The sequence below is a fragment of the Cucumis melo genome, chromosome 3, assembly GCF_025177605.1.
Source record: "Cucumis melo cultivar AY chromosome 3, USDA_Cmelo_AY_1.0, whole genome shotgun sequence".
Lineage (NCBI taxonomy): Eukaryota > Viridiplantae > Streptophyta > Magnoliopsida > Cucurbitales > Cucurbitaceae > Cucumis > Cucumis melo.
In genome coordinates this window covers 7,239,599-7,263,535 of record NC_066859.1, presented here as the reverse complement: position 1 = coordinate 7,263,535, position 23,937 = coordinate 7,239,599, and the positions used below count along the sequence as shown (strand labels likewise).

The window sequence follows — 23,937 nt, the reverse complement described above, 5'->3', positions numbered from 1 at the left end:
TACGTAAATTCAGATTTAGGTTTGGGAGTCAGATATGTGTAGGCAAAGTGTTAGCACCGTACAACACCCATAAAAATGGTTACTAAAATTTAATTTTTAAACTAAATTACAAAAGTTCACAAAACAAAGTTTAGATTTTTTTTTTTAGAAAAAAAATCTCATGGTTCTCGATTCACATCTAAGAAAAAGCTTGAATTGATAATTATAAGTGGCATAAGAGCTATTAAAAAAATAGAGTTCATTTTAGTTTCAAAGGATGGTTTCATTTGCCTCAAGAATATTAAAATATCATCTATAAGGCTCAACATAGTCCAATCCATGTGTTGCCTCATTTCTCTCCCAATCATCATCAGCTTAATGAAATGGAATACGATCATCTTAGTCGCATCCTCATCACTCTGAAACTAAAGATCGAGAAAGTCTTTGTTCGACTTAGTCACATTCATATTAATCCTATCACTCAAGTATAACTCTCTAAGCCTAGGGGTTTTATCTTGTTCAAACTAAACAACACATCTCATCCTATATCTCAAACTTGTAATAGTGTCGAACTCATCTCGTCTAAAAGAGACCTTTTTACTCAATAACTTAAAACTAATAAAATCCTCCCTATCATCCTTCACCCTCCTCCACAACAGAATATAATTACACAGAAGCCCATTAAACACTAGATTAACATAAAAAAAAAAAAAAAAAATTGACCAAATAATGCTTCCTTAAACATATACAACTTTTCAAAATTGACCAAATAATGCTTCCTTGATTCGTTAACGTGAAGATGAAGAGTTATTTAAATCAAGGATAGTTTTATCATTTTCCTAGATAGAGTAATTTGAATTTGATGTCCACCTCAGCCAAAGAGGATCGAGAATAAACATATCAACAACTTTTCAAAAAGTGTACTATTTTCAAAAAGTGAAAACTAAATACATGTTTGGTTTGACTTTTTAAGTGTTTAAAAAGTGTTGAAGTGCAAAAAAGAAATATTACAAATACTTAGAAAGTCAATCCAAACGTCCCACGAAAGCAGTTATTTTGGACAATTTCCCTATTTAGCTACGTACATGTATTATTATTATTTTTTTCATAGTTTCAGTTAAAAAACACATACACAGGACTTATTTGTAAACTAAATAAACTTGAGCACATACTGCATTTTCTTTTTCTTTCATTCTTTTTTTCTTTTTTCTTTTTTTTTTCTTTTTTTTTTTTTTTTTTTTTTGAGAATAAACGTACATGGTGCTTTTGATCATGGGGAAACTCAACCCTGCTTTAAGAACCTAAATTACAAACTATATCCGATCCTTTACCAGAATACACTTCATGTACCATCAGCATTGCTCAACTTCTCTCCCACCAAATAACGATTGTTAGAACTGCTCAACCCAGATGAATGGAGCTGTTTTCGCCGCTTTATAAGACGCATTGCAGTTTGTCGATCATCTTGAGCATCCCCAGAATCAGGCTGCACAACAGAGCATTTTTCTTCAACATAAAATTAAGGTCTTATATAACAGAGCTCTAATGGACTTTGACCTTATGATGCAAGGGACCAGTGCTTTTGACTGAGCCTAGCTCCCAAAATGATTGGTACATTAGCAATCAAATTTTTCACATTTTATACAGTTTCTATGGGAAACTAGTACGAGAGCTGATTTTAACCGACTGTGCAAGACAGGCCCACCGAGTCAGGGTGGCATAGAACAAGATACCTTATTCAGTAGGTTCAAGCAGAGTGTCAACGTTGGTATAAACACAAAAGAATGAACATGCTAAAATCGATGTTACCTTAATGGCCAGTGCTTTGTCAAAGCTTTCTATAGCACTATCAGGTTCACCAAAGTTTAACTGTGCTCTACCAAGAGTGATCCACGCCTAATCATATTCAACATCAAAAAAGATAACAAAAAATAAAATAAAATAAAAATAAAAACTAACAAATGAGTCTAGCTTCTTCACATGCATTGAATTTAGGTAATAACCTGAACGATGAATGATAAAATTTTAAATATTTAAAGTTATTAACAAATCAGCTCAACAAGGAAAGCTGGTCAGGTAGACAATTGTGTTACGACTTACTGGATGTCCCTATGCAACAGAAATTTATCTTGAATGGAAGATCCTAGAAAGCTAACAGAAACATTGCATCAAACCCACTAAATGATTTTTTCATATATCTGTGAGTGTCCGGTCAGCTTACGCGCGCTTCAAATAATCTCACGAAACAATCTACCTAACCCGACAACATTTGGGTGTCAAGGACCCAACTAGATGATTTCTAAATGCTGATTCTTGGAATTAACAAATTGAATGCACAAAGCAGTCATGTAATCAAATCTAATATGAATAAAATGTTACTTCGTTCCTGCCTGCTATGTCTCTCAAGTTTTCCCAACAAAAACTGCAAAACATGTATCACTAGTAGTAAGTCGTCGGCATATCGCGCGTAACAAATCCTTATTAAGTAATGGCTTTTTAACCCTTTGGCTCTTCTCCTCCACCTCCTTGTCATGTTTCCTTGTGGTAATAAGCTGGAGTCTCAAGCTGATCATTATTTTGAGCATAAGCAAAAAACATGTCTATTTTTGCACTTCAAAGTAGAAAAAAGATGTCTATTTTTGCTGGTTCAAAAAGGATTCATTCACAGCATCTAATAACAAGAAAAACTAATCTACATGTATTGCGTAGAAAGAGCTTTCTGATGGTCACTATAAATATGAAGCTAATGAATACCCAGATGCAAGTTCTAAGCAGAAAATAGGCTATTAAATGGATGGAAACACCTGAGACAACACCCGTGGAATAAGAAAGAGAAGGGCAGAAAATTTCAAATGAGGAGTAAAAGGCACATCAGAGATATTGGTATTGTACTGACAGTATAAGAATTAGTTGTACCTCAGCCCATGATGGATCTAAGTCGGTAGCTCCTGCAGATAGAGTTCAAATTCAAATATAGACCACCAGATAAAGTAATATAAATTGTCCAAAAACAAATTGTGGAAAAGCAAGTTCCTTACAACCAAAAAAGGGAAAAAAGGCTTATGACTTCATCACTCACATCAGAAACAAAACTTGATTGTACAGTAAAACTCATAAGTATGCCCATGCATATGCCCTAAGAACCGATCACCACTTTCACTTCAAAATAGAGCCTTCTGACTAAAATAAAAAATTTAGACAATTGAAAAAATAAAGGTAATTGAAAAAAACATACTGGTTGCAGCCTTCAAAGCACCCCAAGCTTCCCCAACCTCCAGTAAAACTTGTGCCTTCTGCTCATGTAAAATTGCATTTTCGGGCATCAAAGTAAGAGCAGTCTCCCATTTTCCCAGAGCTTCCCGGAATTTCCCACTCTAAAAATGGAAAAAGCACATGGCCTTGGAGTATAATCAAAATATTCAACATCCAAATGTCAAAGCTCATGGAAACTATCTATAACAAAACATAAATGAAAGCCACTCCAAAAGCTTCGTTTTTTAATTAAATTCTCCTAGGAACCCAAAAGTTTGTGACAAGCTGATGTTTGAGTCCAAAACTAACCTAGTAGTGACTATGACCCGCAGCAAATAATAATATTTCTATGCACCAAATAGTCAAGTGATCTGAATCATCCCTACACGTTCAATTGGAAAGGATCTTGCTTGATTAAGAGTTCCTTATAAACCTTTGGTATAATGCACCACACACAGATTTACAAAATGGCTTGTCGACTTCTCATAAGAGATGAACCTTATATCTTCTTCCATATAATATTTTAAGACCATATAGCATAATTTAAAATGAAAATCCAAGAGAATGAAAACCACACCGAATTTTCATACAACAAACAAACTGTTAATCCTCCAACAGTTTCTTCAATGTAAGAAATAACACAATAGAAAATAAAAATAAAAACTTTAATTTAAGAACTGCAAATAGTTTCATTCAAAATTATAACCTACACCAAGGGTTCATTTGCAATTAGGTTTGTTTTATAGTTCACTTGCAACATACATGATACACCAAGGGTGAAGATCAAAAGGTTTCTCCTGAGATAGAGGATCAAGAAGCAAGCATGCAAGAAATTCCAATTTAACCAATGCAAGATCCAAGATTAGTCATTGTTTTTAAAGTGATACTCAAATTTATCAACCCTCAATAACCACTTCCCTCTTTCAACAGTTTCCTAAAACTATAGGCTGAGTATGTTCATGTTCGGAACAAATTGTTCGTGAAGACTTTTTGTTGTTGCATTGCAAGAAACACCGCATACGATTACGAGATGCTTTTTCGAATATTACTAATGTGATCAACATTTGATTACTCAGTAACCATAAACCACCAAGGTTGTTACAAAGTAACTATTTTATCTTCAATTCATTCCCATGAAGTTATCATTCTCCATGAACAAACAAATTTAACAATCAAAATTAGATACAGTTGTCAAGTATAATTGAACAGAGAGTAATAGGTAAACAAATTAGGGTCAAATGATCGAAGACTAACATATAGAAGGAAAACACGTGTACCTCAGCAAGCGTATCGCCTTGAGCTTGAAATGATTCAGCGAGACGTTTGAGGTCTGAAAACGAACGGTCTGAAGCTTCACCCTCACTCTGGTCTACCGGCTGGGCGGTTACTTCTTTATCTAGGGGATTAGCCGCATCGTCTTCCCCCACTTCGCCAGGTACCTCAAAAGGAAGATTTGAACGGCTTGAAATTGGTGCGAGAGATCGCTTCTTACTATTGGCCTTGTTCTTCCATGTGAGCTTCATCGTCGTCTCCAACCGTTCAGTACGAACACGGCATAAATTTTTTCCCACTCAGAGAGAACCGGGAAGTTCTCTGTCAATACCGGGTCGGATCTCTTCATCGGACCCAAACTCACAAAGCTGATCGTCCAGCGTCTCAGCCCAAGCTCAATCTTTGTCTCACCGATCCAATACGTTCTTTTACGACCTGTCCTATAACCTAATTTAATATACTATATTACACTAATCTGCTAAATTTACTATTTCTTTTTGCAAACTTACGTAAATGTAACAAAACACTGAACTATTTACGGTACGTATAACAAACCACATAAAATTAGTCATTTTTTAAATATTCTAGATTTGTCCCTCTCTTCCTCGCGATTCTTTTCATCGTCTTCTTTTTCGATTTCTTTCATCGACTTTCTTCTTTTCCTCTTCTTTTTTTCTACGATTTCTTTCCATCATTTTTCTTATTTTTCAATTATTTTTTTAGGTCGTTAAATCTTTCCATCATATCTTTTTTTCATTGCGATTTCTTTCTATCGTATTTCTTCTTTTCTAATTTTGTGATTTCTTTCAACTGTCTTTCTTCTTTTTTTATTCTTTTTTACATCGTTTAATATTTACATCTTCTTCTTTTCTGATTCTTTTTTACGTCGTTTAATCTTTCCATCATCTTTCTTCTTCTTCTTTTTTTACGCATTTACATTTTGGTAACCAAATCTAAACGACTGTGATAAAACAAAGAATCTTGAAAAAAAATCATTTAAATTGAAGTAGCCAAATGTAAACGATCGTGTAAAAAAATAAAAGATTATCTTGAAAAAAAATCATTTACATTATAGTAGTCAAATATAAACGATCGTGTAAAAAAATAAAAAATTGTGTATAAAGAATCTTGAAAAAAAATCATTTAGATTAGAGTAGGTAAATGTAAACGATTGTGTAAAAAAAGTAAACGATCGTGTAAATAAATCTAAACGATCGTGTAAATAAATCTAAACGATCGTAAAGAAATCTAAACGATCATGTAAAAAAATCTAAACGATCGTGTACCAAAAGAATTAAAAAATCGTGTACCAAATTTTAAAAAAAACATTTAGGTTTGGGTCCCCAAATCTAAACGATCGTGTAACAAAATTAAATGATGGAATTAAAAAGATAAATTGTAGCCATATCTAAACAATCGTGTATAAATTGTTAAATTGTAGTCATATCTAAACGATCACGTATAAATTATAACCATATCTAAACGATCGCATATATATTGAACTATATCTAAACGATCGCGTATATATTGAACCATATCTAAACGATTGCGTATAAATTATAACCATATGTAAAGTAGGGGTGAAAAACCGACCTGAATCGATGACTCGACCCGAACCGATTCGGTTCGGTTTGGGTTGGACCGGTTAGTAACAACAGAGTTACCGAACCGAACCGATTTGGGTTGGGTCGGGTTACGTCGAGTTTAAATTAACCGATTAGGCTAAAAAAAATCTTCATCTGCTTCATTTCGGCATTTCCACAGTCTTCGTCCGCTTCATTTTTCGCGTGCTTCATTCTTCGTCTTCGACTCAGCCTCATCGTCAGCTGGTGGCATCGTCTTTGTCTGTTTCATTCTTCATCTGCGTCGGCACTCGGCATCATTGATCTCTTCGTCTGCGAACGTTGGCACTCGACATCATCGATCTCTTCGTCTGCGAACGTTGGCACTCAGCATCGTCTCTTCGTCTGCGAACGTCGGCACTCGGCATCATCTCGTCTGCACTCAGCGTCGGCATCATCTCTACTCGACGTCGGCATCATCTCAGGTATTGTTGGGTTTATCACATTTGATTAATTTTTCAGTTTGAGTCACATTCTGTCTTTTTCGATTTCAATCTTTTGCTTAAAAATTTTCAACTCTGAATCAATAAAAATCAAATTACTGAGTTCTTCAAATTTGTTGAATTATAAAGAGGACAATCCCCCAACCTTGGTTCCTTCCATGAAAAATCCAATCTTTATTCAATCTTTGTGGATACTATAATATCTGAAATTGTAATTTAATGAATGGATGAGCCTGGCCATGTCAAGTGGATATTAGATCATCATAAATTGTAATTCATTGAATATTATTAATATAGCAGTAACGATTGATGAAGTGGAAATGTATTTTGAAGCTCTACCATAAACTGAGAATAGGTTGTTCATTACTGTGAGTTTGGACGAAGTATACAATGAGTTTCTGCACAAACATGATTGAAATTCTGACATTTTAGTATATTTAGCTGAATTTAAAATTTTTACAACGGGGTTTGAGAGTTTTTTTTTGGATTCTGAGTATATTTAGTTTTTTTGGAGTCAATTAGATCTTGACTGGTTTGTGACACAAACTTTTAGATCATAAACTTTGTGTTATTGCTTATAATTCAAGTGTTTGTATGAGAACTCGTAGTTATTGATTTGAGTGTTTTTTTCTATGTGTTTTGTTTAATGATTATTAGGATGACTTCATTCTCGGTAGATGAGACTTCAAATCAGAGTTGTTCTAGTCCAGTGTTAGGAAAAAGAAAACCGGTTAAACCACCATCATCAGTATGGAAACATTTTATAAAAGTAGAAGGATGTGATCCTAAATATCCTAGGGCTGCTTGTAAAAATTGTGGGGCTTCATATGCTTGTGATTCCAAAAGAAATGGTACCACTAATTTAAAAAGACATTTAGAGAAATGTAAGATGTATGTAAATCCATTGGAAGATAATGTTGAAGGAGAGGGAGATTCTAAAAGTAGTTTGATGGCTGCATCATTCACTCAAGAAAATTGTAGAAAAATGCTTGCTAGGATGGTTATCTTGGATAAATTGCCATTTAAGTTCGTAGAAAGTGAAGGGTTTCACCAATTTTGTCGGGCATTAAATCCAAAGTTTGTGATTCCATCAAGAGTAACCGTTGCAAAAGATTGTTTTCAAATGTATATGAGGGAGAAAAAAAAGTTAAAAACTGCATTAACTCGAAGTGGCCAAAGAGTTTGTTTAACAACGGATACATGGACTTCTATGCAAAATATTAATTATATGGTTATAACGGCTCATTTCATTGATGATGATTGGAACTTGCACAAAAGAATTTTGAACTTTTGTCAAGTAGCTAATCATAAAGGAGATACCATAGGTAGAGCCATTGAAAAGTGCTTAGAAGGTTGTGGTATTGATAGGCTCTTTACTGTAACGATTGATAATGCGAGTTCAAATGATGTAGCCATTGCCTACTTGGTTAAAAAGTTTAAAGGCAGAAATGAGTTGGTGTTGGATGGTGAATTTATTCACATTAGATGTTGTGCTCATATTCTTAATTTAATTGTTAGTGATGCCTTAAAAGATTTGCATGTGTCTATCATTCAAATCAGAAATGCTGTGAAGTATGTTAGGTCATCTCCTGCTAGATTGCAAATATTTAAAGATTTTGCTAAAGAAGATAAGATGTCAATAAAAAATTGTCTTACAATGGATGTTCCGACACGATGGAATTCTACTTTTACTATGTTGGATGGAGCAATTAAGTGTCAAAAGACTTTTGAAAGATTGGAGGAGCATGACCCTAGTTATTTGCCAAAGGATGATATTCCTACTACTGAAGATTGGGATAATGCAAAAGTGTTTGTAAAGTTCTTAAAGACTTTTTTAGAGGTAACAATGAAGTTTTCTGCATCTATGTCTGTGACTTCAAACATATTTTTTCATGAACTTTGTTTGATCCAAGAAATAATTCGTGAATACACTTCGTATGAGAATGCATTATTGAGTCAAATGACATTAAGCATGTAGACAAAATTCAACAAGTATTGAGGTATAACTACAAGTGAGAAGACCAATTTATTATTGTATGTTTCTGAAGTTCTTGACCCTAGGTACAAGCTAGCTTATGTGAATTATTGTTTTAATGAATTTTTGGAGGAAGATTGTGCAAAAATATGGATGAATAAGGTTGAAGAAGCATTTCGTCGATTGTGTGATGATTATTATATGAGAATGTCAAAAGAAAAATATTCACAAACACAATCATGTACACCTATCGAAGGATTTGGCTTTCAAAGTCAAAGTGAAATACCTTCTATCTCATCTAGTGGATCTTATAAGGCACGTGCTACTGTTCATGATAGATTTAAACAAAGTAACAAAACATGTCTAGATGATGCTAAAACAGAGATGACTCGTTATCTGGATGAGGCTCGTATAGATTGTATGGGCGATGAATATTTAGATTTGCTAACTTGGTGGAAGGTGAATTCCTCTCGATTTAAGATCATTACCAAGTAGCTAGGGACATCTACAGTATTCCTATATCAATTGTGCCTTCTGAGTCCACCTTTAGCATTGGAGGACGGGTGTTAGATTCTTTTCGAAGTTCTTTAACTCCTCAAACTGCAGAGGCACTCATTTGTGCTCAGAATTGGATTCAGTCTAAACCTTTGGATGACATGACTGAAGAAATTGACAGGACTGAAGAAATTGATGTAGGTAATATTCTTTTTGAAGTACGCATTTAAAATTTTCAATTATCCCATATAAGCTAACTGTTGGTCATTTTGAAAGGAGATGGAAGTTGCATTTGAGAATTTGAATAATGACTCTATGGTTTAAATCCCTACTCTCAAATCTTTATTTACATTTTTTAAAAATTGTTAACTTGTTAAATATCAAATCTTTTTTTTTTAGAGTCTTGAAGCTCAGTGATGGAGCACTTTGGGTTATACGAACAAGGTGGTCTCGTGAAGATGTTCATTAATTCATACCTTAACAATTGTAAACTCTGTTGTTTGCGTAAGGATTTGAAGGGTCGGTAGCTTCTCTACTATCAACTCTTTAATCCCGCTATGTGTGTCCTCAGAAGATTCTTAGTTTATTTTCCTTTGTTTTCTGTTTTCCATTTTTAAGTAATATACTTTAGTAATATACTTTATGTGCAGTTTTTACTTTTTATCCAAGTGCAGATAAATGTTTTTCTCTCCTAGGTACAAATTAAAGAACTAACTATACTTTATTTAGCTTTTGATTATCATTTGGGAGATGGACAAGCTTGTGTTGTCACCATTATCGTTGCCTTTGATTATTTATTCTCATGGTTTCCATTTTCATTTTTAGTGTGAACTGTGAGAATTTATATATTTAATTTCGATCTTCCTTCACTTTATTGGGTGCTTCTATTTTTCTTCTTCTAAAATAAATAAAGATGCTTCAACAATAAGTGGACTCCAATAAGAATTTTGCCCATAAACTTTGTTTAGGACAAAGTTATGTGTCTAATTGTTTCAAGGAGCTAATTGTTTATTTTGGTGTATAATGTTGGACCCATATTTATTTTCATTGAAGTGGTTTCTAAATAAATTTTTCATTCATGTAAATTATACCCATATTTATTTTATTTTATGCTTCATCAATAAGGAGGAGGAGGAGGAGGAGGGAAAAAAAACTTTCGACCCGACCCGACCCGAATGTGGGTCGGGTCGGGTTTCAGGATTAACCCTACATTTCGGGTCGGATCGGTTTTGAAGAAAACTCGACCCAATTACACCCCTAATGTAAAGACCCAACCTCTTATACTAAGTTGTGGACTTTACTTTAAAATAAAAGAATTAAAATTTATTTAAAGTAAATAGAAAATAAAACAAAACTGCAAATTGTCGTTTAAATTATAAATAAAATGTACGAAAATAAATTAAAATAGAATTCTTATCTCGGGCCCTACTAGTTTTAAAGGAAAAAACAAGGAAATAAATAGAATAAAGTATAATGAAAAGAATATCGACACTGAAATCTGACACATGACGTAAGCGGAAGCAAACGTGTCCCTATGGCTCGCCACGGTCACTTCTGGTCATTCGACAGCTTGTCTTTGCTCTTACCTCTACCTCTGCCTAAAAAATAAAAATAGAAAGAGTGCGTATAAAAATATACTTAGTAAGGGACCCACTACTAGTTTTGCTAGGTGCATGTTAACTTCCTATTAGAGTCCTGAAGAGTGGTACCCCTAAACTGGCACGTTCCCAAACACGTGCAATCTGTGATCCCATAGGAACAAGTTGATCTTTAGTGAACCCAAAGGAACACCTAAGACAATCGAGCTGTGAGTGATCCCGTCGAATCACTCAAATCATGTCTATATCAATGTCAATATCAGACTGGTGGTCCCGTCGAACTACGCAGTCATAAGCGTGAGCGATCCCATCGGATCTCTCAAATCATGTCTATGTCAATGTCAATGTCAGATTGGTGATCCCGTCGGACTATACAGTCATCAAAAAGAGTGATGATCCCGAAGGACACTCATAAGGGTACGACTCTATTAGGTAGAGCTAACATACACCCTATCTATAGCATGCACATAACACATCATCAAATCATATCATAACATATCATGCTATAACATGTCATACCATACATATCCTATTATATCACATCATATCATGTCATATCATCCCCAATCACAATATTGTATCATTAAAACGTAGGTGATAACATCAATGCATTATCAGCTCTAACCACAAAGTCATCTAGCAGTCACATTTACAATATCAGTTTCTATCTGTAACCTCAAGTTCTGTAGCTAGCCATCATCAATACATAACCATTCATACATGCAGTCTCTTTAAATTAAACTCGAGGGTCTAGTAGTAGAATCTCTTACCTAGAGATTAGCTTAATCCAAAGAATAAAATCCTGACAGCTACATCAAGCTTCCCAAGGAAGGTCCTAAACATTAAGGGTAAAATGCTAAGAAAATAACTCAATTTGCAGTTAATTTAGAACCCAAAAATCTAGTTGATTTAACTTACCCAAAAATCAAGGCCGATCTCGATTTAGACTTAGTTGGACAAATTTCCAGCTTGGTTTCCAACTCAATCTAGCCAATTTAATCCTACAATTAATTAATTAGAGTCTGAAATTAATATTTGTTGGTCACTAACCAAAACCCAATCAAACTTACCAAAAAAAAAAAAGGTAAAAGCCAACAATGGGTCAAATAGGGTGGAAACAAGCTTGGCAGCTCAAATGGCTCGGCTAGACGAGAAAAATCGGTTGGTCGGCTTGGCTAAGAGTGCGTGCGGCTTGGGAGTGGAGAGCGGCTCGGGACTGAAAGGACGGTGCAGGTTGACAGTTCGAGTCGGGTACGGCTTGCGTGGGCGGACTCACACGGGTTTGGCGAACTGACTCGGACGGGAACCCACTCGATGCCTGACGACTGACGGCGGCTGTCAGACAGATCGATGAGTTCGGAGCGACGGGGACAGCGAATGCTGACGAAGACTTCAATGGTGCGGGGAAAGATGCGACGGAATGGACGGCTGACGCGGCTTAACTTGCGACGGCGTGGTTGTGCGAGCGGCTGGAGTTCATGGACGACGCGGCTGGGACGGCTGGCGACGAATGGTAGTTTTCGACGGTCGATGGAGGGCGGCTGCAAGGAAACTAGAGTTTCTCTCTTCTTTTTTTTTCTCTTTCTTTGTGATGGAGAAGAAGATGGGAAAAATAAATGCACGGATGCCAAGGCCTATTTAACAAAAAAAATATATTTTCCCTTTCCTTTTCCTTATTTTAAACCAACCAAAACAAATATTCTCTCTCTTCATTTAAACCCACCAAGTCTTCTTTTTATCTTCTTTTATCTTTTCCCAAATAAAATCAAATATTCTCTCTCCTCAACCAATCCAATCACCTTTATCTTCTCCAAATATCTTTTCATAAATAATTATATTATTTTGATAATATAATTATTAATTCCTTAAATCCAATAATACACCTAAACATAAATAACCAAAACAAACATAAATTCTAACTTAACAACAATTAGATATTTTTCAAATATTCAATAGAATCAAATCTCTATAAAGTAAAATACTTCAACATTTAAATAACACCCAAAATTTCAAAATTACACTTCAGATAATAAAATTAAATTCCTCAAATTTTTGGGGCGTTACACCATACCTAAACGATTGCCTTGTAGCCATATCTAAACGATCGCGTATAAATTATACCCATATCTAAACGATCGTGTATATATTGAACCACATCTAAACGATCGCGTATATATTGAATCATATCTAAACGATCGCAAATATATTACACGCGTGTTATTGACAGTGTGGTTGACGAGACGTTTTTGGTATTTTACACGATGGACCTTTGGGCTTTTTCCGTTTTTAGAATTGTTCTATACAATGTAAATATTTTGATGTTTTTTATATTTTTGAAAAGACCCCATTTTTTTTAATTTTTCATAAATGTTATACTCAATTATCTTATACGACCCTCCCATAATTATAAAATTAAAAAAAATTAAACACACTTTTGGAAAAGTATAAAATCACTTGTCTAAATTTTATGGGAAATTTTCATAAATATAAAAAATGGGTAAAATATTTACCGCCCGTGTAACAAAGTCCATATGGTTAGCAATTTTTTAAATATTTCAGGTTTGTCATTCCCTTTTATCGTTTTTTCTTCATATGCGAATTTTATCGTCTTTCTTCTTTTCCTCTTCTTTTTTTGTCCAAACTGTTATTTGGTTCAAGATCGTGTATCAAATATAAAAAATCTATTTTTTTAAACTTTTATTTGATTGTTCAAGATCGTGTACTAAATATAAAAGACTTAAAAAAAATGTTGTTTAGATTTTGTAGCCTTATAAACGATCGTATACAAAAATAGTTAAATCGAAACGAACGTGTACATAGAATCCTAAAAAAAATTGTATAGATTGGGGTAGCCAAATGCAAACGATCGTGTACAAAAAAAATAAACGATCATGCAGAGAAATCTTAATGATCGTGTTAAAAAAATCTTAAAAAAAATCGTTTAGGAAAATCTAAATAATCGTGTACCAAATAATATTGAAAAAATAAATGATCGTATACCAAAAAATCTTTAAAAAAAATTGTTTAGCCAAATCTAAACGATCATATACCAAACCTAGAAAAAAATCGGTTAGATTTGACTATACAAATCTAAACGATTAAATCTAAGCAATCGTGTAACCAAATTAAAGGATTGTGTACAAAAAAAATTGAAAAAAGAAATCGTTTAGATTTGGCTATATATCCAAATCTAAACAACCAAATCTAAACGACCAAATCTAAATGATCGTGTATTAAATAATAGCTAAATCTAAACGATTGTGTACCAAATATATTACGCGCGTTGTTAACAACATGGTTGACGAGGTATTTTTGGTATATTTCATTGTGGGTCTGTGGGTTTTTTTCATTTTCGAAATTGTTATATACAGTCTAAATAGTTTGCCACTTTGTTATATTTTTTAAAAGACCCTAGATTTTATTGGTTAAATATATTTCTCATTTGACTTTGTTATATTTACGAGGTTTTTTTTCAAAAATATAAGAAATCAGTAAAATATTTACATCGTATAAAACAATTCTAAAACCAGAAAAAACACACAACGAGAAATACCAAAAATGCCACAGTCAACACGTGATTAATCGACCACATGTGCGTATGTAATTTTATTCTAAACGATCATGATACATGATCGTGTGGATAATGATACACTGTCGTGTAGGTAGTATCAACACGATCGTTTAGTTCTTTTTTACGATTGAAAAAATACTTCAAACTTAAACGATCATGTTGACCATGCTAAATGACTGTGTTGACTATGGTAAATGATCCTTTAGATGATATACACACAATTGTATAGTTTCTTTAAATGTTGAGAAAAGAGCTTTAAATCTAAGCGATCGTGTTGACTATGGTAATTGATCGTTTAGATCATATCCACACAATCATATAGTTCTTTTTAGACGATGGAAAAATGGATTCAAGTCTAAACAATCGTGTTGACCATGGTAAACGAAATGTTAACAACTGTAAGTGATCGTTTACATCATGTCACAATAATATTTAAACGATTTTGATATTCTTAAATATGAGGAGGATGAAAGTAACTTCAAATAATCTTACCGAAAAATAGTGAAGATCAAATAAGATATTTAAACAGAAGAATAAATTGTTTAAAATATAAGAAAGAAAATCTGGAAGATGAATTGAAAAACATTTGGCAAAGAAGATTAATAAATCGGAAATAAGAAGAAGAAAGATAAGTAATGAATCGTCCGCAATATTCAAGGACAAATCTGAAAATTATGAAAATATTATACCGACTTCATGTGGGCTTTTGCTTTTTGTTACACGAGCCTAAATATTTTTGTGTTTTGTTACATTTATGAAAATTAACTTATAGTTATTGTACAAGTTTCTTTTTGTTTTGTAATATTTACATAGCTTCTCAAATATATAAGGTGTTATATTTATCATAACTTTTATTAATTAAATAATTTATAATCTTGTATCTTTTTTTCAATATATAACGTGTTTAGTAATGTATCACGATATGCAATGAGTGTTTTCGTATATGCTTTTATTTGTAATATTTTCATCTATAATTAGCTTTTTATAGTATATTTCTCAAATATATAATGTGTTATATTCATAATAAATATTTTAATTACATATCATCTCTGATTTTATAACTTCTTTTAATATTTACCGCGATATATTCGCAATCTCCTTGGTTGTTGAGGAAATTACAAACGAAAATGTATCTTGGAAAAAGTAATGAATGATATTGTATGTTGTTGAATAAAACAACAAGAAACGTGTAAAATAAATATAACTAAAATCAAATAAGAAATATATTTAACAAAAAAATACCTAAAATGAGAGATAAATAGCCTATAAATCAAATAATATAATAATACACCTTAGCTAATAACCATAAATAGTAATTACAATATATAACATATTAATTGCAAAATCTTATTTGATAATATTTAAAAATATTTTCAGTTAATTTTTTTAATATAATTAGACGTTAAAAATTTAGAAACATTAATAAGAGAGAATGTGTATTAAGGTTAATTTCCTCCCATAATTAAGTGAGAATTCAGAAGTGAAATATATGTTAAGATTAGAATATTTGTGCAATATGGATTGTGAAGTAGGTTATATCTCTAAATCTTTCTTTGGAAATTGCCAAAAATAGGTTGAAAAAAGAGGTTTAAATGACTTTTGGGACAAGTTTTCAAAAGAAAGACTTTTAGGACAATTTGGGTGTGAATGGACAAAAATGCCCTTCATTAAATTTCTATCCCTATTTATTGAATTTTTCGCCTACCCACGTTCGCTTTTCCTTCTCTTTCGCGTAGAACACCTGAAGTAAACAAAAAAACATCTCCTTTCATTGGCTTTTGAAATTTCCCGCTCTGCTCTTCGAAGATACTCCGACTGTTCGTCGGTCGTCGGTCCTCCAGTGCATTTCATTGCTTCTCGTTTTCGAACCTAAGAATCAACTTTAAAAGGACGGCTTTCTCCACAAATTCTTTGCGCCTCTCCTATCCTTTGAGCGTTTTCTCTTATTTCAGTGAGTTTTATCTGTAACCCATTTTCAATATATTTGCTGTAAATGTTTGGTTTTGGAATTGACTTATTTGCTGGAATTTGTTCCTTTTTCTTCAGGCTTCAATCATGACATCGACATCGACCGATAGACCCTTGTACAAGATTAATCCTTCCCATCATTTTTATTCCCTAGTAAGTTGTTTGTCTCATTTAGAAAAGACAACACATAACATTAAGGCCAAACTCAAACCCGATCAATTAGCCTTATTTAGGAAAACAAAGTTTGGGCACTTTTTGGACCTAAATATTGTCTTTAATGGGCCACTCATCCACTACTTACTGTTAAGGGAGGTGAAAGATGAAGGAAAGGATTCTATAAGTTTCTTACTAGGGGGCGTTGTTTGTACTTTCGGTAGGAGAGAGTTTAACATCATAACTGGACTATGGGGTCCTAAAGAGGACTATATTCAGTTGGTTGGGAATAGTCGACCGTTGGAGAAGTTTTTCGAAGACAAGGAGTGTATTTATGTTAGCGACTTAGAGGATATATTTTTGGAATACGAGGGTGATGGTGATGATATTGTGAAATTAGCTTTAGTCTACTTTATTGGGAAAAGATAGGCGAACCAAAGTCGACATTGGTTTTTTCAAGATTGTTGATGATTGGAATACATTTAATAATTATGATTGGGGTCGGATTGTTTTTGTACGCACGCTCAGTGCCTTAAAAAGAGCCTTGGACAAGCAATATGCCAAGGGAAAGAAGAAATCAACACAGACAAAAAAATATACTATCAATGGATTTCCGCATGTATTACAGCTATGTGACTTCTTACTTCTTACTTCAAAACTTATGCGTACATTTAAAATTAAACGATCGTTTAGTTATTTTAAACGATCGTTTAGTTTTTTGAAACGATCGTTTAGTTGTTTTAAACGATCGCTTAGTTGTTTTTTAACGATCGTTTAGTTATGTTAAATGATCGTTTAGTTGTTTTCAAACGATTGTGAAACCACTTGTTTATATATCTATATATATCTTGTGGCACTTCCTAAACTTGTTTGTCAAATGTCGAATAGGTTTGGGCATATGAGTCTATACCAACCATCATTGGATGTGGTGTAGATAAAGTAAACGATCATGTCATACCACGAATGCTGAGGTGGGTGTGCCAACAATCACCAAAGTCCCAAACTATAAGCCAGGTGTTTGACTCGCCAATGGTAAGTAGCAAGCAATAGTAACTAACTTAAGGATCGCATGATTTTGTGCTTATTTCTTTGTTCTAAATACATTTGCCTTTTTCTATTTGCAGTTTATAATTAAGGCGGTCATTGAGATGACACCTAAAAAAGAGCAGTTGAAAATTGCTTCAGGTGAACTTTTTGAAAACTTTCGCTCATCTACCATTATTCAGTCGAAGAATGGTGGTTCAAAAAAAGTAAGAGAAGTTGTTAATGGTGAAGATGACTTCAAAAAGAGTAAGAAACAGAAGTCCAAGACTAAGATGAAAAAGGCTATTCGGAATCTCCAAGATCGAGTAGCGGTTGTTGAAGGGCAACTTACTAGTATAAAATCAGATATTGACGAATTGAAGGGCATGATGTCAACCATATTGAAGCATATTGGACTTCAAAGAAAGGTTAGGAATGAAACTGCTAAGTGTATTGACGTTAGTTGTTTCATATTTGGTAATTACTAATACGTTAAGTTGCATGTTCTCGCTAATTCATTTTGAAGTTCCATAAGGTGACAAAGGAGATCGCAAGGTGTCTGAAGGCTTAGTATATCATACATTAGAAAGTAAAGAAGTGGATAATGCTAAGACCGAAGATGTTGACACAGGCGGTACCCCTAATTGGTTGAGGATGCCAAAGGAGGATGAACACATTGAAGTTAAAAAGAAGGTTTGGTTCCATGTTCTTGCTAATATTGATATTTAATTTCTATCATTATCCACACTAATGCATTATGAGCTTTCATAAGGCGACGAAGATGTTCACACCGTCGGTACACCTCCTTGGTTGAGGTTTAATATTGAGTTAGAGAAGCCAATCGATGTGTTGGAGAAGAAGGTTGATATTGGTTTAGAGGAGCCAATAGATGTCGTTGACGATGAGGTTGAAATTGAGGACAGTGAGAAAAAACTTCGTACTCATTTTGATGAAGACCTCACAGAGATAGAACCATTTCTCACTCAACGACCACACGTTCGGCCTGCCCGTAGGAAGCGTGCAAGTGTTTACCTATCAACCCCATTCACAACTCTACCTAAACGGTCTGTGACATCAACCACCAGCACCTCTCAGTCTGAACCAATTTTTTTTTATCCTATGCACAAAATACTTGACGTCCATTTAGATAGATTTCGAGCTTGGATTACAGACAAGCGTACAGACGATAAGGTGCGTGAAACCTTTCATGGGAAAAAATCGAAGGTTTTTTTCAGAGACTTGTTTATGTGTCGCCGGTGGTTGGCAGATGAGGTAAGGGATCATCTTATCATTTATGCCATTATAATTTTTTCATTGTTATGGTTCTATACATTTACTACTTACTTTTGTTTCTATTAGCATTTGGATGCACTTTTTCTTTTCATTCGCTTGAAGATTAAGGCAGCCGGGATACCTTCTTCTCCGAACTTCACAACTGCAGACACAATTTTTATGGTTTGGAATCTTCATGTTACTTTATGTATGTATTTGCGTTTGATATTTGTCTTTCGGTCTGATATTTGCGTTTGATATTTATCTTTCGGACCAATGAATGCCCTTTTCTGTAATGTGGCCTTCGATCTGCGTATTGGCCAAGGGCCATATGTGAAATGATCTTAATGAAGGTTAACTCCAATTGCAATTGCGAGTGAGTCGATGCATCGTGCAGGCATTTGAAGAGCTTCATCAACAAGTTTCTGCTCAACATAATTTGGCATTGAGTCGAACACGTAGATCTTGCATTTTCTCATATCAGCTGCAATAGCCAACCAGTGTTCTTTTATGTTGATGCAGCTAATCACGTAGTTGACATCTCCCCACCCTGGTATTTGGTCGTAATCACCAACAGCTGTATTGAAATAGTATTCCACATCTTTTTCGATCCATATAGTTAGGTGTGCTGTTGGGTCTGTCCATTCAGCTTTGTTATTATCTGGTGTCACCAGATGAGTATCGAAAATATGGTTCCAAATAATGAAGTCCGGTTTATTGATTCCAGTCTTGAAGAACAAGTAAAAAATTTTAGTCAGAATATAATGATGCAATTTAACTTCTATACAAAAAAAAAATAATTAAAGAATAACAACTTACTATAAACGAGGAATGTAATATTCTAAAAGAACACTTGCAAAGTTGCTTGAGATGCAACATTTTTTTATGCAAGTGTGATAATAGCAAATTCAATGTCTACAAAGAAAAAATAAACGATCGTTTAGTGAATGAAAGGAGAGTATAAGCGATCGCTTAAGAAATGTACATGTGATCGTTTACTTACTAAGCGATCGTGTAATATTAACTTAACGATTGTTTAGTTAATAGAAGCGATCGTTTAGTTAATATAAGCGATCATTTAGTTAATATAAGCGATCATTTAGTTAATAGAAGCGATCATTTGGGAAGAGTACTTACGTCTCCATGTACCCATGTGTTTTCTTCAAGCTGTCTGAAAAAGTCTTTCTTTCTAGTTGTGGAGACTACTTTCCTTTGTTCATGGGTTGTTTTTCTTGATCTTTTTCATTGAAAGTATTCCTTCCATAATTTTGGATCCACTTGTCACATCGGATTATATCTATCTACTTCTCTGATTTCCACATATGGGACAGGTATTGTAGATTTTGATATGATCTTAGTAGATGTTGTGGGTGGATTACCTTGTTCATCTTCATCTTGCACCTTTTTATTTTCTATTTTACATAGCTTTCTTCTCTTTATTGGTTTTTCTTGTTCATCTTTATCAGGCACAGTTACTGGTTCTTTTTCAACCAAAGTAACTGCTTCATCATTTTTTTGAATCTCAACCTATTTTTTTGTTGTTTCCTGCAATGTAATCGTATTAAACAAGTAACAGACTATTAATTCAAACGACTACAAATTTGTTGTGTATACATACTAGTTGAGATTCTTCATTTACAATTTGTACAGTTTGATCCAATAGAGCCAATTCACAAAGTGCAAGAGGTTGGCTCACAAGTGGAAGGGTAGTAATCATTTGTGGCAGGTTTGTTTCTTTCTGAATTTTAGCACTTAGACTATCCGATATATCTCTTATAGTCATTAGCAAGTTTGCATCCCTGCCGTCTATGCTTATATCACTACCACATTTCTGTTGATGTTTCCTAAACAAAATGAGAAAAAAATGAGAATAAGAAAAAAAAATACAATTGTTAGGTATTTATAAACTAGTAAACAATGAATAAAATGTTAACCTTTGGGTTTCCTCTTGATGTTCAGTATGTTGTTGTTCAGTATGTTGTTCTTGAACAACATACTATTGTCATTCTGATGAGTATGATCATTCCCTTGATTTTTCAGTTTGATTCTAATAAACAAATAAAAACAAACATAAAATTAAAAAAATAATGTATTGTTAAACGATCGTGTATATAAAAGTAAACGATCGCGTAACTTTGATAAACGATCGTCTATCAAAGTTAAACGATCGTGTAACTAATGTATTATGAAAACAAATTTTACCTGGACCAATCTCTCGAGCATCTGCTTCATTTCATACAGCTCCAATGACTGCTTTGTGATTGTGTCATCCATCCTACAGACTATAGAAGTCAGTGTGGATAAATCCTTACGAACTTCTTTTATTTCCTTCTTCAATTTTTTGTAGGATTTTGAATGACTTTGTTCTTCTTTGTCATTGGACTTTTTTGATCTGCAATGTTTCTTCTTGGTGATTGGATGCCTTACAGACTGGTCAGCCACTGTTTGACTTTGTTCTCTTTGGGGTGACAGTTGTTGAGATGAGTCCGATTGCTCTAATGATTTGTTGTTCATTGCTCCAATGGATTCATCGTCCTCCATTTGCATGTTATCATCCCCTCGAATTTGACTCTCCATGAAAGCCTTCTCTTGGATTGACATCTTCAGTTTAGGTTGAACAACAGTCTGCAATGTAATTGTATTAAACGATCACTAACAAGTTTTACTTACATTTTTGTTGTCGAATATGTTCTTCTGCAACATTTTGTAAGATGGAGCTTGCATACAATTCCATCTCAATATCTTAAGGATTAATCCCTTACTGTTTCCTGTGGCCAGGTGCTCATTTGCAGTTGAGAGTACTTCATAAGCCCACACCTACAACATTTAAACAAATATGTTAAACTTTGATGTTCAATTGGCATTTACTTAAAGTGTATGAACAAATAAAAATCACCTGAAAAGCAAGCACGTAGCCTTTGATGTTGTAGTATGACACTGCTTTGGAACTTGTTATCTTCTTCAGCTCGTATGCTTCTTTTTTTCCTTGGAGACTTGTCTTTAAACTGTTGAGTAGACGAGTGTAGAAGAAAGTTAACCAATCGAAGCTTTTAAATGCTTTTTCATCATCAACTCTTCCCAAAATATCCATGTCAAACTGTGTTTTCTTATCCTTCCCGACCATCACAGTATCTATAAAGACAGCCAAGGCGACCTTCACAGCATCGTCATCATTTGTAAACTCAAAATTCTTGAAAATTTCCTCAATTTCCAAGCATGTTATTAGTTTCTTATTTTCTGATCTGAATACAAGACTTTGTAGGCGCTTGCTATCATAATCTTTCTCCAATGGATTGTTTGTTGGCCACAATCCAGTTATGATGTTGAATTCCTTTTGGGTAAAACGGACGTTCTTTCTCAAAACTGAGAAACAGATTCCATCTGCGTTACCGTCTTTAGGTATCTACCTCAGCAAGAAATGATGGATCAACTGGCCGTTGAAGACCATGTTCACATTCAGCAATGGACCAAAAATTGTTTTGTCGAACATTTGCAGCTGTTCCTTGGTCAGTTTATCCTTAATAAGACTGCCGATCTTGTGCACTTGGCATGACACAGTGGAAGGAAAATACGTGTCGCTAGGTACAACCATCCTAAAAATATAGTTAATCGGAAAGTAATAAATTTAACAATCTGGAGAACTATATTGAAGACAGAAGTCGAATCCAAAACCCTAAACACTTTACAATAATAATTTAAGAACACAATGATAGTTTTTCAAGATAGAAGTCGAAACGTTTGAAATATAAAGAAAGGAAAAGTGTAACGTTATAGTAGGAAAAGTTATGAGATTATATGACTGTATGACTATATGAAATATAAATATAATCTACGCAAAAGATTATATGACTCTTCAAGAGACCCTCGCACTCGTTCATATGTATTTTCTCTAACACGTCATGCTTTCTCATAACTCATATTTATGCCATAGTCTTGCCTCATGTCTTCTATGATATCATGTGGTTTGTATATGCGACCGGGTCCCTTGAATTTGGACTTTATTAATTCTCCAACAACCCAAGATTTTGCTTGCCTATGGTCACGATTCAAAAACTCAAGAGAACATGAATGAACTTTCACATACTTTTTAATCTTGAATATATTTGAATCCTTCAGTCTAACCACTCGCAATCTCCAACCACACTTGTTGTCGATGCATCTAACGAAAAGAACCTCTTTTGTAAACTTTTTTACTACAAACTGAAAAAAAAAAATTCATTGCCAACACACTTAACTCATTGACAAATCTCTCTTGCAAAAAAAGATTTGTCCTACATCCAACTCTTCACTTGTAGAGCTTTCTTCGGACCATCCACTTCCTTTTGTCTTCAACTTCCGACTAGAGGGGCTGTAGTCAACTTTACCTTTTCCTTTGCAATCTTTTGTAGGAGCATCTCTTTGTTCTGGGATGTCAAACAATTCATTGTACATCTCAACTGACTCCCATGTAAAAGTATCATCTTTTGAATGATATGACTCATATGATTCCCATATAGCCGAATTGGTCCCTATCATGTTATCACACAAGCCAACCTGAACTTCACCAATATCAACTTCATTCTCATCTAATGTATCCATTCCAATTTGAGGATGAGGGTTTAAATTTTTAACTTGGTTGCTCTCAGATACTGAATTGTAATCTTTGTTTAACACTTTCATGCTTCGGTTGATTGTAGGCTCAAATGATAGGTATAGGGGGACCTCCAATGGATTTTCACTAAGAATATAAAACATCAAATCATGGTCATTTCTTAACTCAAATGGAGGAGCTTTCTTTTCCCCTTTGATCTCATATATACATCTTATCTTTATGTCGAACTTTGTAAGGTCAACTTCTGCAAGGTCATATAATTCATACTGTAAATCTTTGTGCGTTATTTCTTTACTGACAACAATGTCTTTTAACACTCCTCCTTCATATTTTCTTCGTCCCTCATCCCATGCACCACCGTGACGCACTAAAATCCGAACATGTGCCATCCTTAGACTACCTTAAGTAGTTTTGTATCTTCAAAAATTAATTTGAACTTAAGAACCTACAAGATGCGTGCAAGATGTAAAGAAATAACAAAAATAACTGCAAGATGTGTGCAGGCCTAAGAGAGTTACTAAACATGCAAAGAATAGCTCTAAATGAATTAGGAGGTGTACCAATTTAATTTTCAAATAAATAGTGAAATTTTGGAACGTGCGAGATACGTGCGAGATGTGTGCGAGATACGTGCGAGATAAAGCATGAGGGCCTAAAAGAGTTACTAAACATGCAAAGAATAGCTCTAAATGGATTAGGAGGTGTACCAAGTTGATTTTGAAA

General features: G+C 34.0%; 1 protein-coding gene across 1 annotated transcript; it reads right to left on the bottom strand.

Annotated features, from left to right (window-relative positions):
* Positions 1 to 1,051: 1,051 nt before the first annotated feature.
* Positions 1,052 to 4,922, bottom strand: LOC103485686 (uncharacterized). The gene is made up of 5 exons (XM_008443380.3): positions 4,509 to 4,922; positions 3,215 to 3,353; positions 2,896 to 2,927; positions 1,789 to 1,875; positions 1,052 to 1,465 (listed from the first exon to the last, which is right to left on the bottom strand). Exons 1-5 carry the CDS (start codon positions 4,752 to 4,754, stop codon positions 1,322 to 1,324), a joined length of 648 nt encoding a protein of 215 aa, XP_008441602.1. The 5' UTR covers positions 4,755 to 4,922; the 3' UTR covers positions 1,052 to 1,321.
* Positions 4,923 to 23,937: the final 19,015 nt, after the last annotated feature.

Excerpts from the sequence above, each read along its gene's own strand:
- LOC103485686 (XM_008443380.3), bottom strand. The coding sequence starts at position 4,754 with ATGAAGCTCACATGGAAGAACAAGGCCAATAGTAAGAAGCGATCTCTC. Across the intron at positions 2,928-3,214 it reads TGCTTTGAAGGCTGCAACCA|GAGCTACCGACTTAGATCCA; the intron begins GTATGTTTTTTT and ends CTCTATCTGCAG. Across the intron at positions 1,876-2,895 it reads TAGATCCATCATGGGCTGAG|GCGTGGATCACTCTTGGTAG; the intron begins GTACAACTAATT and ends GAATATGATTAG.